This window comes from Megalobrama amblycephala, linkage group LG14, assembly GCF_018812025.1.
Source record: "Megalobrama amblycephala isolate DHTTF-2021 linkage group LG14, ASM1881202v1, whole genome shotgun sequence".
Lineage (NCBI taxonomy): Eukaryota > Metazoa > Chordata > Actinopteri > Cypriniformes > Xenocyprididae > Megalobrama > Megalobrama amblycephala.
Window position 1 is genome coordinate 26,617,760 of NC_063057.1, and position 16,558 is coordinate 26,634,317.

At 37.4% G+C, this 16,558-nt stretch overlaps 1 protein-coding gene across 1 annotated transcript in view; it reads left to right on the forward strand.

Moving 5' to 3' along the window:
- The first annotated feature begins 10,564 nt into the window (after window positions 1-10,564).
- LOC125246308 (tripartite motif-containing protein 16-like) overlaps window positions 10,565-16,558 on the forward strand; it is a 398,598-nt gene continuing 392,604 nt past the window's right edge. Inside the window, exon 1 of the mRNA XM_048157259.1 lies at window positions 10,565-11,428. Coding sequence (XP_048013216.1) covers window positions 10,871-11,428 — 558 coding nt within the window. The 5' untranslated portion in view covers window positions 10,565-10,870. The remainder of the gene's footprint in view (window positions 11,429-16,558) is intronic.

A 16,558-nucleotide genomic window follows, 5' to 3' on the forward strand; every position in this document is an offset into this window, starting at 1 on the left:
TTCTATACAGAGTTTATTCTATATTCATTGTTATCACTATGAGCGCTGGTGTTTTCAATTCATACTTGCAGCCGGAGGGCGTTCTGTACACCTTTAGTCCACAAATTATTCTAAAGAAGAAGAGGACATTTCAGGAATGGTGTTTTCAATTCATACTTGCAGCCGGAGGGCGCTCTGTACACCTTTAGTCCACAAATTATTTTAAAGAAGAAGAGGACATTTCAGGAATGGTGTTTTCAATTCATACTTGCAGCCGGAGGGCGCTCTGTGTGCACATTTAGTCCACAAATTATTATAAAGAAGAAGAGGACATATCAGGAACTAACGGCATGTCTTCCAGAGGTCTCTAACCATGGCTTTTACATACAGATTAACACTTTTCAAGACAATAAATACATGATTGAGATGATGTATGCCTGTATTGCCTCTGAATTTGCCTCTGAATAGCGCTGGCTCCGTGGTCGTGGCCGCATTAGCAGATAATGAGCTGAATCACAGACTTCTGACATGGCTCTCTTTTCATACAGATTACATAAACACAGAATTTTTGTTTTCGATATGACTTGCACGATTTAAAACCTGACATTTCAACGTTTCTTTTGACATAAGTCTAATTTTTTTTGTCATTAGTATTCATAAGTTACAGTTCATTTTCTGAGAACTATCAGATTGGACTTTGTTCAGAGGGAGACGAGAGATCATGCATCATTTTAGTTTTCTTTATCTTGCAAAAAGCACAACATTTTGTTTTTACTCTGAGTGTATACAAATAAAAGAAGATATTCTATAGTTTCAATTGATATATAACTTATGTCTCTATGACAAAAAATGATGGAGTATTTTAAGTCTGTTTTGCTGCAATGTGAAAACAAACCTGCAATACGCGCTGGCGTGTTTTCAGACCTCAGGGAGTTAATTTCAGGATGAATGTTCATAAGGGCAAGTCCAGTAAGCCGGTAGTCTGTCATCGTGTTGCGTAAATATGTCTTCAGGCACCTCAATAAGCTGAAAGACCGCTCTGCAGAGGCCGTGGAGACTGGCATAGTTAAGAGGACTTTCAGTACACAATGTAAATTTGGGAAAAAAATCCACCGTGTTCTTTAAAACCTCACAAATGTCACTGCTGCTGCGTGTTGTACCGTTAAATTGCCCCCACAGCTCCAGCTCAACATCAGCACCATCTAGATTGGGCATCAGTGCCCCGTACTCATTTTTTATCTCCTGCCACACTGTGTCCGACAATTCTGACAGTTTTTCCGGCAGCAAATACTGGCCTTTCAGTCGTGGGAGTGCCAGGCAAACTCTGTCTTTCACTTCAGATGCTAGGTGATCTAGGAAGGGAAGAAACAGATTCCGTCGCCAGTATTTATCTGGAGTTGTTGCTGGTGTGTTTGACCGCTTTGTCTGCATTGTTACTATGCGAGGGACCGAGGGATTGATATGAAGTTTGGCAGCCAGCTCACAACTTTGATCCCACATCTTTCCGAACGTCGCATCCTCCCTTTTATTTTGAAGCAGCATCACCAACGTACTGGCATTACTGGCAGCACTCGGTAGATCACAAGTTGGATTTTGCAAACTGTTGCTAAGAGGCGTTAGATATTGTAAAAAACCTTGAATCACAATAATGCTGATAATGAAATCAAATGACTCCATTGTTCTGCTAAGAGACATCGCTGTATTGCAGCTCCTGGGGTCCCCCTCAGTCTTCAGGTGATCCATTGTCACATAGATGTTCTCGTAGTTTTGGATGACAGTGCTGATGCACACATCATGCTGAGACCAGCGTGTGTCCGAAAACTTTTGTAAACGCTGATTCGTGCTGCTTTCACCTAAAAAGGTTTGCAGTCGTTTTGGTGAAGCTGTTATTTAAGACACGATGTCTTGTACAGCATTCAAGGCATTTCGAACCAAGGGGATGCGTGTTGAGTGCACTATTGCCAAATTAAGTGCATGGTTTCTGCAATGCACATAGGTGGCAGCCGGATACAGCTGTTTAATTCGGGCTTGAACACCTCACACCTTAACACTTACGTTCCCAGCCCCATCATACCCCCCTGTCCCACCATATTGCTAGGTTGTAATTTAAATTCGTCTAGCTTTTCCAGCAATGTTTTTGTTAGTGTCTCACCGGTGGTATCAGCAGTAGAAACAAAGCACAAAAAGTCCTCTCGAACAGAAAAGTTGCCAGAGTCACGATCCACAGAGCGGACTAGTAACGAGATGTGTTCTGAATTGCTGATGTCAGCTGTTTCATCCGACAGCAGAGAGAACCACTGGGCTCGTTTGCATTTCTCAAGAATTGTGTTCTGAATCTGTTTCCCACACAACTCAATTATTTAGTTTTGTATTTGATGCCCACAGTAATTTCCGTTTGAAGGTGCAAGCTGCAAATACTGTTTTAAGGTTGCATCACCATCTGCACGAAAGTTAAGAAACGCATGGAAATTGCTGCGTTCGTCTGTGTGACCTCGAAGAGGTACATTTTGCTGTCCGCAAACAGCAATTAAATCAATTATTGTTTTGACACCATATTTGTTGCGTTCTGTTGTGTCTTGGTGGGAACGATCTAACGCTGCACAAATTGACTGCTTCTTTCCTGTACACACATGTAGAAAATCTGCAGCACGTAACTGAGCGACCTGATGTGCTTGAGCGGACAGGTGCTTCATGACGATTTTTTTTACGTTACTCCAGTCACTGAATGGCTTTGTCCTGAGAGTCATCTCGCCAGAGGAGAAAAGTATGCAGGCCACACAGAACAGGCCATCCTGTGATATGCTGTACCTCAATGTTGGATATAAAGTCTCATTAAAAACTCATCAGGGATTTTTCTTTGTTTCCCAAAAATGGATCTTGACGGAGTGACCCAGTCTCTGGGTGGTCTGAATCTACTCTGCAGTGCACTGAGTTTAACGGAATCAGTGGCCAATTTAAGCTCATCCACTTTAAATGTTCCGATATCTGCTATGTCAGTTATCGTAACCGGGAAGCTAGCAGCAGGTACCTGTGGACTGGGAGGAACTGAAGGTTGCTGTTGGAGGGTCGCGGTTCCATGCGAGGAGGCTGAGCAGCTGGCAGCTGGATCTGCATCATCCGATGAAAGAGAGTGGGGCTTGGTTTGGAGTTGCCCGGGCTCAGGTGCCGATGAGACTGCGGTCTCGACTCCGGGCGGAGGAGTAATATTTGCCTCATTAGGTTTAGGCATTTTGGCAAATGTCTCAATTAAGTTTAGCTGTTTTTGAGAGCGTTTGCTCATTTTGAACCTTGCTGTAAACAATAACTATCTGAATTGTAATTTGTCGTGTGTGGAAAAAGCGCCAGTTAAACAAAACTAAAGCCAATAGATTTCTTTTCACCCATCCCCCACTATTCAAATACATACACAATTTAAAACACACAAATGCACACCTTTATTTATTCTCATTCTCTCATGCTTTCTCAATATCTCGCGAGAGTATACAGATAATTTAATAATCATTTTAAAAATTATGTAAAAATAAATAAATAAATAAATAAAAAACAGACATTAATTAGCGCCCTCTCATGGTACGCACAGTGCGTACAGCCGTACAGCTGCAGGCGCCACTGGTTTTTAATGTCAAATAACTTATCCATAATGTTAGACCATTGCTCTAAAAATAACAGTTTTGTGCTTAATATAGAAAAGGCACTTTTGATTTTGTTGTAAAAAAAAAAAAAAAAAAAAAACTAAACATGAAAAATGATGCTTGGCTTATTTGGGCTGTGATAAATCTCAATTCTTTCTCTGGTAGTCCATCATCTGTGCTCTTGCTGTTGTGGAACATGTGTCCATCTTGGAGGCTGAGGGGAAATTCCTGCGAGGACCTGTCATTGACACAAGGTACTGTAAGGATCCTATAAAGGAAAAAATGTTGAAACATGACATCCTGCCATTATTTATAAATAACCATTGTTCTACCACTATGCAACTTTTGCTTTTTATTTATTTTTATCAGTGAGTGGGAGCACTTTGACAGCAGGATAAAAAAACAATTAAAGAAGAGTGGCAAGCCATAGGAGAGTCATGCTTTTAAGAAATAACCAAGTCATGGTGTTAATAAATAATTTTTTTTGTGAACAACAATATTGTCTCTTTCTTTTAAATGACCCTTGGAATTTTAGAAAAGGGTTAAATTGTGTTTGTCTTCATAAAATGCTATGTAGGACATGTTTTGTATCTGTATGACGACCAATTGTGAATTGTACAGCAGATTTTATTTAGGATCCATACGATTACACAGTACTGTATGTCTAATGGCCTAAATATGGTTAATATATAAATGTAACTTAATGTAAATTCACAACATCATATATCAGTCAGTCTCCTGTATATAAAACAGTTTATGAATAAATATAAATAATAAATTTTACAGTAGGTCATAGGTCTGCAGCCTCCCCATATAGTGTTATTCGCCGTATTTCCTTCTCCCCCTGCTGGACACATGAGTTACTGCTTGGGGCGTATACGTGTATCTACTGGCTCCAGGTCTGCAGCCTCCCCATATAGGCTGGAGGAGTACAGCACATTGCTGTGTTCATCCAAAGGAGGGCGCCCTGCCTTAGACACTCCTTTGTGCCTTACAGCCAGGTATTTCCCATCTGAAATCCGTCAGACCACTTCCCAGGGCAAGAGCAAGCAGAGTTGCCTCACCAAGTACACATGTGTTCTTGTGTACTGTCCCATGCTTTGAGAAGTACCACACACTGAAGCATTATTAGGCCTGTAAAAGTGTATTTATTTATTTATTTATTTGTGTTTGATGATACTATTTTGATTATTATTCATTGTAATTATATTTGTAATTTTTGTTATTATATTAGTAAATATAAACATATGTATAATATAAACAAAAACATTTACCAAAAGTCAGAGTATATTTATTTATTTGTTTATTATGACACTATTTTGATTGTTATTCATTGTAAATATGTTTGTAATTTGTTTTGTAATTATATTAGTAAGTATAAACACATATTTGTTTTAAACAAAAACATTTACCTTACATTGAAAGAGATTTAATAAAACATGCATGAAATGTGTACATTTTGTGATTTCTTTTCAACAAATGTCATACGTTTGAACTGTATGAATAAGGCTAAACTTATACTATACATATCTCTCACTAGCAAAGCAGAGAAAAGCTACATGGTAATTGACATCATGTAAACTATATTTCCTCATGTATCAACAACACATTTGAACAAGCTAATTGTATTTGAGCTGTGACCATACATATGTTGTTGTTGATACAGAAGGAAATATATAGTAGTCAACATTTGAAGTGGATCAAACCCTCAAAGATGAAACATTCTTCATAGGACAACTTTGATGAACTTTTTGGATCCACTTCAAATGTTGACTACTGTAGTTTACATAATGTCAAATACCATGTAGCTTTTCTCTGCTTTGCTAGTGAGAGATATAAAACTGTCACAGAGCTGTGAGACTTGGGATCCACGTACAGCTTTTATTAAAGGGATAGTTCACCCAAAAATTAAAATTTGATGTTTATCTGCTTACCCCCAGCACATCCAAGATGTAGGTGTCTTTGTTTCTTCAGTAGAACACAAATGATGATTTTTAACTGCAACCGCTGCCGTCTGTCAGTGGTATAATGCAAGTCAGCGGGAACTTGGACTATAAGAGTAAATAAAACACGACAGACAAATCCAAATTAAACCCTGCGGCTCGTGACGACACATTGATGTCTTAAGACACGAAACGATTGGTTTGTGTGAGAAACCGAACAGTATTTATATCATTTTTTACCTCTAATAAACCACTATGTCCAACTGCGTTCAGCACTCGTTTAGTGAGGTTTGATCGCGCTCTGACAACGACAAATGAATCAGTGTGATTTTATGTGATTTCAGCAGTTTGACACACGATCTGAATCATGATTCGATACACTGATTCATTGTGCTCTGAAGCTTCCTGAAGCAGTGTTTTGAAATCGGCCATCACTATATAAGTAGTTATTTTGTTTTTTTTGGCACACCAAAAATATTCTCGTCGTTTTATAATATTAATATTGAACCACTGTACTCACATGAACCGTTTTAAATATGTTTTTAGTACCTTTATGGATCTTGAGAGAGGAAATGTCATTGCTCCCTATGCAGGCCTCACGGAGCCATCGGATTTCAACTAAAATATCTTAATTTGTGTTCTGAAGATTAATGAAGGTCTTACGGGTCTGGAACGGCATGAGGGTGAGTAATAAATGACAGAATTTTTCATTTCAACCCTTTAATCACCTCAGGTGTGAATCACAGCATTATTCATGAACATTCATGCCTCTTCGCATATGGCCTTTCTAAGTCTTAGAATTTTAAAATCAATACATTGTTTTATGTGTCCCAGTAGGCAGGATAATTTCCACATCATTTTGAAGCAAAAACTCTAGACTAAAATATACAGTTCCCAAAAGTCTTGTGAAAAAATGTTTAGTATATGTTTTGAGGCCTTATTTCAGTGACTTTTTTTTTCCAAAAACCACACATATACGTAATTCTCTCAAAACACAAACATGTACATACTTGTTGCTCACATATTATTGTAGCCGAGATTCTGCTGAATACACTGTAATGAGACTTTTGTCATTAATATGTTTATAAGCAACTGAAAAAAAAGCACAAATGTCAAGGCATGTCAAAACTACTCCAGGACCCCAAATCAGCCTCAGACCCCAGAGGGTTACCTATAATGAACTGATAAACTGTAATAAATACTGTAGTATAATATACCCTATAGTTGTAGAAAACTTAGTACAGTATTGAGTAAAGCAATTTGTTTATTACTATAGTTGTTATATTACCACAGCAACTATGGAATTAACATTACAAATTAATTCAAGTACTTTACTATAATATGGTTCAAAAACACTGTAGTATTTACTATAAATTGCTATAGTATTTTTTCATGTGGGTTGGTACATCTTTATAAAATTAAAGGTTAAAACGAATTGATTTGTAAGCTACTTACATATAAATTACAGATAAGGACGTTTTTATAATAACGTTATAATACATTTTTAATGACAATTATGTTTCTACTCGGTTTTTTATGTAACATCAGGTCTAAACATTTAAATGGTGGCTGTCATAAAATGGATTTATACAATATATATTTAAATACATGTTAAGTACAAATACAATGAATATGCAATATCCTAAAGTGCAAAATGCTCCTCTCCAAGTTCATTTTTCTAGCTGACTAATGAGTTTTTGGATACTGAATGGCTTTTTCTGAAGTAAATGTGATGGTAAATGTGACATTTTTACAAGCTGTTTTATTGACGTGTTTTCACAGTTTAAACACAGATTAATCGCTTACATGTGACATGATACGATTTCGGTAAGTTGTACTGTATCTTTCAACACACCTGAGGATGTTCATTCATGTTTTTTTTGTGTTATAACTAGTAAAGCGAAGAGATAATCGGTTTATGTGTGCTCTGCTCAAACTGAAGCGCTATAACGATCTGTCACGCCACAGAGCGCCAAGAAAGAGAGACAGCTCGAGAAACTTCTATGGTCTCACTCCAGTCTATGGAAGTAGCCATTTTCGATTCTTGTGAAGTTTATTGTGCTTTTCACTCCGATCTCCCCCAAGTTAGTAGGACTCGGTTGCAGATGGATCTCAACCAAGTGTTGCCAGATTGGAAATGTCAAATTATTGTACCAGAAGCTCAAAATGATCGTATTTGGAACAAAATTATTGTACACATCTTTTTAGTGTAGGTAAATTAACTAAATAAATAAATTATTTATTTTTACAACGGAAAGAATCAATACTGAACTAACATAAGCTGGACAATCACACTATTTTAGCTGCTGTACAGCCAAAATTATATTCCCTTTATCTCTGTAAAGCTATACTTTGACACAATCTGCATTGTAAAAAGAGCTGTATAAATAAAGGTGACATGACGAGTCAAATGTACAGAATACAGCTATTTATCTATAGACCAACAACTTTTTGACATGAACTGCAAATTACCACAATACATAAATAATTAGGCGTATGATTGGCCGAGAAGACGTAACAGAGATGAGATGGAAGACATTCACGTTCTCCTTACAATCATGACGTAGAGGATCCACACAGCTAGATCAATGAGCCAATTTATAACGACCATCATTTGAAGTGTCACAAAATACTGAAATTAGCGTACATCATGGGATTTTTTTTCATTATTGATCGTACATCGTACAGAGGTCAAAATTAATTCAATTCAATTCAATTCACATTTATTTGTATAGCGCTTTTCACGATACATATCATTTCAAAGCAGCTTTACAGAGAATGCATGTCAACATTACAAATTAAAGAATGCAGTTAGCAAATAATGTAATAATTTAGGCAATTAATTTACAATCACTGTTAGCAGTTCAACTGAACGTAGAAGCAATGAGCTCCTGAAAAATGAATTACATTAACAATAATTAGGATATAGAATTTTGGGAATGTGCATGTTGATCCAGATGATTGCATCTTCTGAAGTCCTCGCAGGAGTTGGCGCCGTCTCTTCATAGGTGTTGGTCATCTGAGGTCTTCTTAAGAGGCTGGATCCAAACTGAAGCTGAAGTCCTCTCTAGTCACCTCGGGACGGGTGTCCCGAGGCAAAACAGAAAAGCAAATGGAGAATAATTAGCGTAGCTGCTGTTCATAACATTAAGCAAAGATAGTCATGTGCAATTGATCTGATATGAGATGCATTATGTGAATGCTTGGCTAAAGAGATGTCTTTAATCTAGATTTAAAAATTATCGTACAAATACGATAATTATCGTACGTCTGGCAACACTGTTGCAACCACACTTTTTTCCAAGATTGTGTCCGTTTTATTTATTTTTTATCCGTTTTATAATTTTCCATTATTGTATCCGTTAGTTTCCTTATTATCATTCTTCCACTCTTGAACTTTATGGCAGACCATAGAACCGTATGATAAAAAGTTGTGAATTAATTTTTAAGTTGTTGATTAGTGTAACACAGCCCACCTCAAACACCCTTGTAATTCGCTTTGAACTTTATGAATGATTAGTTTAGTTTTAAGTGGTGTGTGTAAAGGAACTGAAAGCAAGCAGAGTATGTGTTTTTCTAAAGCACATAGTGCTATCTGCTGTTAAAAACTAAGCTCAGAATCGATTCGAGAAAGAATCTCGATACATCGGAAAATATCAAAATTGCATCAGATTCTTTGTATCGTGAATCAAGAGTTGATGTTTGGTCCCAGCTCAGGCTGCGTTCAATTCTAAATGTTTATGCCCCTCACTCGCTAACTTCCCTCCGTCTTGTGGACTCGGATGTGCGTCATTGCTTATGTTGCACAAGTGCCCACTACTGGTGGAATTCGTGCATAAGGTTTAAATGAAACACACTAAGCCCTTGATCACTTGGAATTTACTATGGAGCCGATTTATTATTTAAACCCTTTTTTTTTTTTTTTTACTTATGAATTTGTATTATATAACATTCTATATGCTCATAAGTTGTTGGAGAAAATATATAAAATCCTATGGTATATGAGCTGTTGGAGAAAAATAACATTACACAAGTGAATCAATATATCAATATATCAGTATAAACTTTGACTGTGAATATAAGGTAGCTACAAGAATTATGTGCTTGAATCTCAACATAATTAATTATTATACGCTATTATGTGATTAATTCTTAAAGTCCCCCTTAAAACTCATCTTTGATCACCAAAATAACATATTTAAACATTTTTTCCAGTAAAAGAAATTCTCTTCATGCCTTAAAATAACTTGAATGTAACTCTACACCCTTGCCTCATTTAATATACCCGGATTAATGAATATGCAAATTAGACATGCGCATAAATACATGCACATAAACTATGATGGAAACACTTTCACCAAATAAATTCCTTGATGTGCATCAAAAAAGATGTGACTTTGCAATGGGATGGCATAACTGGACCAACCAGCGGACAGATCTCATTGCACAGCATCCGAAATGCTGTTTTGTTCATTCTGAAATGGCTGAGAAACACAAACACCATAGATAACATGACAGAGTTTATTGCATTTAGTCTGCGCGCTCTGGCGCAAGTGATTTATTATATATGAAAATGATAAAAAGTAGCTTCCATTTGCAGTAACTTCCATTTTTCTTAGTGATATTTAGCACCAGTTTATCAGTTTATTTTCTCCACATTTCATTTAGATATGTGATGCAAAAGTGAGAGTGGGCGAAACTATCATTTGCAAGTGAAAACCAGCGTTTGATACTCGTAGCAGCAAATTCAAATGGTTGTAGTTATGGACTTGTGTTTGTGCTAGAAAAATATCCAAGTAAATATTTATTTGTGAGAAAATATTCTACAAGTCTCATTGGATGAAATCACATACTAATTTGCGAATATGCAAAATTTGTCCATGATTTTCTCTGAAGCAGTGTTAGCAAAAATGTGAGTATGAGTTTCTTAATTTGTCTTTCATATAATAGGATTTGTGCATCTGCAATGAAGAATTTGAGAAGGTTTAACTGTTGTGTTTGTGGGAGAGAAAAAAAAAATCTAAAAGTTTGCAAATCTTAAAACAGTTTTTTCTGTGACTTCACACGTACTGTATCTGATACATGTGTGGATAATATCTACTACAAACGACAAATTCCACTGTCACAGGCACTCAGGTGTTTTGCTCCATAAATACCTTAATACATTATTACCTTTAAGCCTCGTCACACTGTTTTACAGAAACACATGGTTTGCACACAGAAGTAGGAAGCAGGAAACAGTTTCAGTTCAGAGTAAGAGAAACTGAAGTGTAGTTGAGCTGTTGTGTGTTTGTGTCTCTGTATTCATGCAGTAAAATGGCAGAAGCCAGAATTTCTCAGGATCAGTTACTGTGTCCAGTGTGTCTGGATCTCCTGAAGGATCCAGTGGCCATTCCCTGTGGACACAGTTACTGTAAGAGCTGTATTACAGGCTGCTGGGATCAGGAGGATGAGAAGAGAGTCTACAGCTGCCCTCAGTGCAGACCAAGACCTGCTTTAGCTAAAAACACCATGCTGGCTGAAGTGGTGGAGAAACTGAAGAAGACTAAACTTCCTGCTGACTGTTACGCTGGAGCTGGAGATGTGCAGTGTGACGTCTGTCCTGGAAGAAAACACAAAGCCGTCAAGTCCTGTCTGGAGTGTCTCAACTCTTACTGTCAGAATCACCTTGAACAACATGAGAGTTTGTTAAAAAGAAAGAGACACAATCTGACTGAAGCCACTGGACGACTGCAGGAGATGATCTGCCAGAAACACAACAAGCTCCTTGACGTTTTCTGCCGCACTGATCAGAAGTGTATATGTGTGCTGTGTATGGATGAACATAAAAACCACGACACTGTATCAGCTGCAGCACAGAGGACAGAGAAACAGGTATGAACTTAAAGAGGTCCCTTTATGCTCATTTAGGTTCACACAGAATGTGCTTTTGCTGTTAAAAACACAAGACGCAGGTCAGTGGAATGAAAAAAAAAAACAGCAGGTCTAGAGATGCTTTTTTTCTTCTCTAGATGCTGCAAAAAAGAGTGCTACTGTTAACCTTCTGGAGTCTGAGGTTGATTTGGGGCCCTGGAGAAGTTTTGACATTTGTGCTTTTTTTAGTTGTTTATAAACATATTACTGGAAAAAGTGTCATTACACTGTATTCAGCACAAACTAGGCTACAATAATATGTGAGAAACATGTATGTGCATGTATGTATTTTTGAAGGAATAATGTTTATGTTTGGTTATTGAAAAAACAAAAAACTTAAGTCACTTAGATAAGGCCAAAAAATATATTAAATCTGTGTTCTCAAGACTTCTGGGTATTGGAGGTTGTAGATTAGAGTTTTTGCTTCAAATGATGTAAAAATTATCCTGCCTACTCGTTCATATAAAACAATAGAGAGATTTAAATTTTGTAAGACACTTTTTGTCAAGAAACACAGTATGCGTGGCGGCGTGAATCATCATGAATAATCCTGTGATTCACACTTGAGAAGACAAAAGATCCACATAATGAGCTGTAATGACTTGCATAATAATGAGCTCTTTCAGTCAGGTAGGCTGTGAAAAAACCCTCTGTGATCATGTCTCAAGCTCATCATGGTTTATATCAAACATACAGAAAAAACAGCAATACTGTGAAATATTATTACAATTTAAAATAATGGTATTCTATTGTATACTTTAAAATGTAATGTATTTCTGTGATGCAAAGTGTCTGAACAATTATGTTACCTCTATGGCATGTCATATAGGCTTTTAGCTTAAAACCATGCACAGTTGGAGAAATATTGATAGATTCTCATATGTTTATGTCAATTTTCTATACAGAGGAGTAATATTTATTCAATATTTATTGTCATTACTATGAGCACTGGATACTGTGTTTTCAATTCATACTTGCAGCCGGAGGGCGCTCTGTGCACCTTTAGTCCACAAATGCCTCCTAAAGAAGAACAGGCCATGTGACAATCCAGGAACTAACAGAGGCTTCCAGAGATCGCTAACTATGGCTATGCAATACACTTTGAAGACAATAAATACACGATTGAGAGGATGTATACATGTATTGCATCTAAATAGCGCTTGCTCCGTGGGCGTGGCCACATTAGCGGATAATCTGACGTGTCTCTTTTCATACAGATTACATAAACAGAGAATTTGTTTTCGATTTGACTTACACAACTTAAAACCTGACATTTCAACGTTTCTTTAGACATAAGTCTAATTTTTTGTGATTAGTATTCACTAAGTTACAGTTCCTTTTCTGAGATCTATCAGATTGGACTTCGTTCAGAGGGAGACGAGAGATCATGCATCATGTTAGTTTTCTTTATTTTGCAAAACGCACATTTTGTTTTTACTCTAAGTGTACACAAATAAAAGAAGATATTCTATAGTTTCAATTGATATATTACTGATTTCTCTATGACAAAAAATTACAGAGTATTTTAAGTCTGTTTTGCTGCAATGTGAAAAAAATCCTGTGAAACGCGCCAGTGCGTTTCCTGACTCCAGAGAGTTAAAGACGCCAAAAGAAGTGCAGTGAATGGCCCCTTACAGGTTCATAATTTGTTTATGAGGTTTACTAGGTTTACATTTTCATCATTTAATGTTCAAAAATCATATTTTTCTTATTATTTACATTATTGCAGCGTCTGCTTTTACCCTCTGCCTGAACACTGTTTTAGCTTCAGTTTCTTTAAAATTTCTGAATATCACAGTCTTCTCTGATTGGTCAGCTGGCCCCAGTCTGTTGTGATTGGTCAACCACTTAGAGTGTGTGTCTGAAATGTAACGCACTTTACCATAAATGGTGATGGGGAGGTGGAGGGATGCCAGGACAGTGTAATGACTACTGCTTATGATTAGGCTCCTCCCGAACCTACGTTTGTAACTTAATTTATAACATTTGTCCTGCATCGAACTTCACGGTTCAGAAAGCAGTTTTTATAATAATGGTTAGAACACAACAAAAGACTGATGTTGTATACTGCTGAGGAAGTGTTAAAAGTACATTTTAACCAACAAATTAGTCTGTACGGAGCCCCGCACATAGTAGGCTAAAATAGTAGGCTAAATCGTGTGCGCAATTTACTATTTTGTTCCCTAGATTTATAAATCATGCACATGTTACGTTTTTAAGAAGGATGCGATGTCCGTTCTTGGGGCAACACATTTATTTCTGTTTAGAAACATGAAAAAGACAAGGAGCACTTTCCATTGCGTGTGCACGACACTCATCACGTACTGAATACTATTTCTATTCTATTAGTGTCAGGTACCTTAACAGAGTATCATTAACAATAATATGTCTGATCATACAAATGTCTACACAGATACATGGCAATGGACAAATTAATCTTTATACCACACTCAATTCTCAAGAAATACCTGCTCTAAATCCTTAAAAATTGTAAATAAATAGATCGGAAGGTGTTCGGTGCTCACTCTCACAAAGTATTAAGGAAAAGTTTGTTGAATAACATCACTGAAGTATCACAAACTTCTTTAAAATGAATACAAGCGGGTAATGCATAAACTCAAACATAACTATGAAAATAACTTTTTAGCATTTATCTCCATTACTTCAGCATTAATAACCGTTTGAAGCGGTATAATACTCTTTTTAGTCACTGTCTTTAATCTTCTATGAAATATGCTAATTAACTGACTATCTCATGAACTAGATTTTAACCAAACAGCAGTTTTCAATAACAATCTCAAAAAATGATTAATAAAAGTATTTTACCACTGAATCTTACTGGAATTCTTTTTAACAGTACATTCTGAATGTGCTTTTAAATGTAATAGCTGATGACAGAGTGACACTAAATGAGGTTTAAGGTTTAAATGAGGTAAAAACAGTGTCTCTTGGACATGATGAAGCTACTGACTGACTCAACCAAGACTTGCCCCCTTTATTTTGCATATGCCTTGGGCAGGAATTAATTAAATGAGGAATATTGTGATGTGTATGTTCCCATAAAAAAACTCAAGACTACAATGGAGGCATTTCAGGGAGTTCAGAAACGGTGACACTGGGTGCTTCTCAATATCCCTCCTCGTTTCCTCGCTCCTCCGTCCTCCATCCTATGACCCGGAAACCTATCGAGCTCAGCCATCTTGAAGGACATCTCAACTCTCTAATTGCACTGCGAGGAGGCGAGGATCGAGGAGTGAGGAAGCATCCCGAGGAGTCATGAGCGAGGATACACAGGTGTATCATCTGCGGAAGTCTTTCTCATCGAGAAACCTGACGCACACATAAATTCTCCTCCCCCTTCATATCTGTCACAATAATTTAAATGTATGCTTTAATGTATGCAGTTTAAATAAACTTTACATCTCACATATTTCAACGGGGCATCTTGCTTTATTAATATTTATAATATTTTTTTAAATAACCAAACTTTAACAACATATGGGTAGATCCCTCGAGTGCAACTGATGATGCTTTGAAGTGACGCTAAAGGGTGCGAGGATATATCATTTCACTTGATTCAATTCCTCCGTCCTCGCATCTTTTCCTTGTTTCCTTCCCTCGCATCCTGAAGGGGTGGAGCTAAGACGCGAGGAAAGGAAACGAGGATGCACAAATAAGAATTTAGAAGCACCCACTCCCCAATAGGGATTGGTACTCACATCACCGCTGACATTGTGATTTTTGGATCACACGTCTCTTAAGGTGTGGTTATGCGTACATCAGATGACCCCACTTCCCCCCTCTCCTAGTTCAGGGCTCCAGGCAAGGTCTTTTACCTTCTCAGTATGAGAATACTCACAACAGGGGATTTTTATTCATTTAGAAGTAATATAAAGTTGTCAGCTGATTTATCGGAAAGATTGGTGAGATTGCTGTGTGTCTAGAAAAACCAGAGGCTAAGAAAATTATGGTGTATCTGTTAGTCTCACCTTCACAGGCTGGAGAATGTATCTGTTATTGTCTCACTGGATGAAGCGGAGACTCAGAACTTGGTATATCTGTTAATGTCTCACTCCTTACAGAGTTGAGACCCAGAACTTGTATACAGTATCAGTTATGTCTCACCCGATGGGAGAGATGTTAATGTCTATCCCCTTACAGGACAGACTCAGAAAAAGGAGTGTCTGTTGAAAGGGTACATTTATCCCTTTCTGATGAGGAGGAGATTGCAATTTGGCACTTTTCTGTTCCAGTGCTGCGATTGGCTGCTGGCATCACAGGGGACACACACAGTGTGGCCCACCCTTCTTTCCCCTGTGGAACTCATTTGCATAAAGCACAAAGTTGAAAGTTTTTAAAGTGTCCTTAAAGTTTACCAATGCACTTCTTACTTTCCAAACCACCACCAGAATACCTTTGCAATATTCTAAATGAATAGAGACCAAACATGAACTGTCATGGATTCATTAATTTGTACATTAACAGCTGAATTTGTATAAGATGTTGACTACAAATAGCTGTCACTGAGAATACTTATTTCTGTGAATAAGTATGAAAAGGATGTGTGTAGTTTACACCAGTTTTAAGGTTTGAAAACATAGTTATGAATGGATTTGGATGAATCATTGTGATCCCTCTTTGTTTCACCCATTGCTGCTGAGGTCCAAAGGAATTTTTATGGCAGTCTCTGGCCAACCTTAGGAATTAGTCTCTAGATGGGTGAAGGGCAGAAACTGCATGTGGAGTAATTGTTTTTTGGATTACTTACAAATCAAATCATCTATTCAATCAAAAATCGACACTAAGACAATTAATCTAGACCTTTCCCCTCCAATCTCAGAGCTAATTAAGGCAGGTTGTACATTAAGATGAAAGTACAGCAGAATGCATCTCTGTGGCACACAGTCCCTTTAGGTGTGTACTGTGCTGACTGGATGCTGTAGCAGCTGGACATGTCTGTGATCCTCTTGGTCACGTTTGCTTCCACCTGCACTTGGCTGTGGCGGTATTCTGTCTGTAGAATGACTGGTTGTACCAAGTCTGTTGTGTTGGTCAGCATAAGCAGAACGTGTCAGGAAAGTCTCATTACAC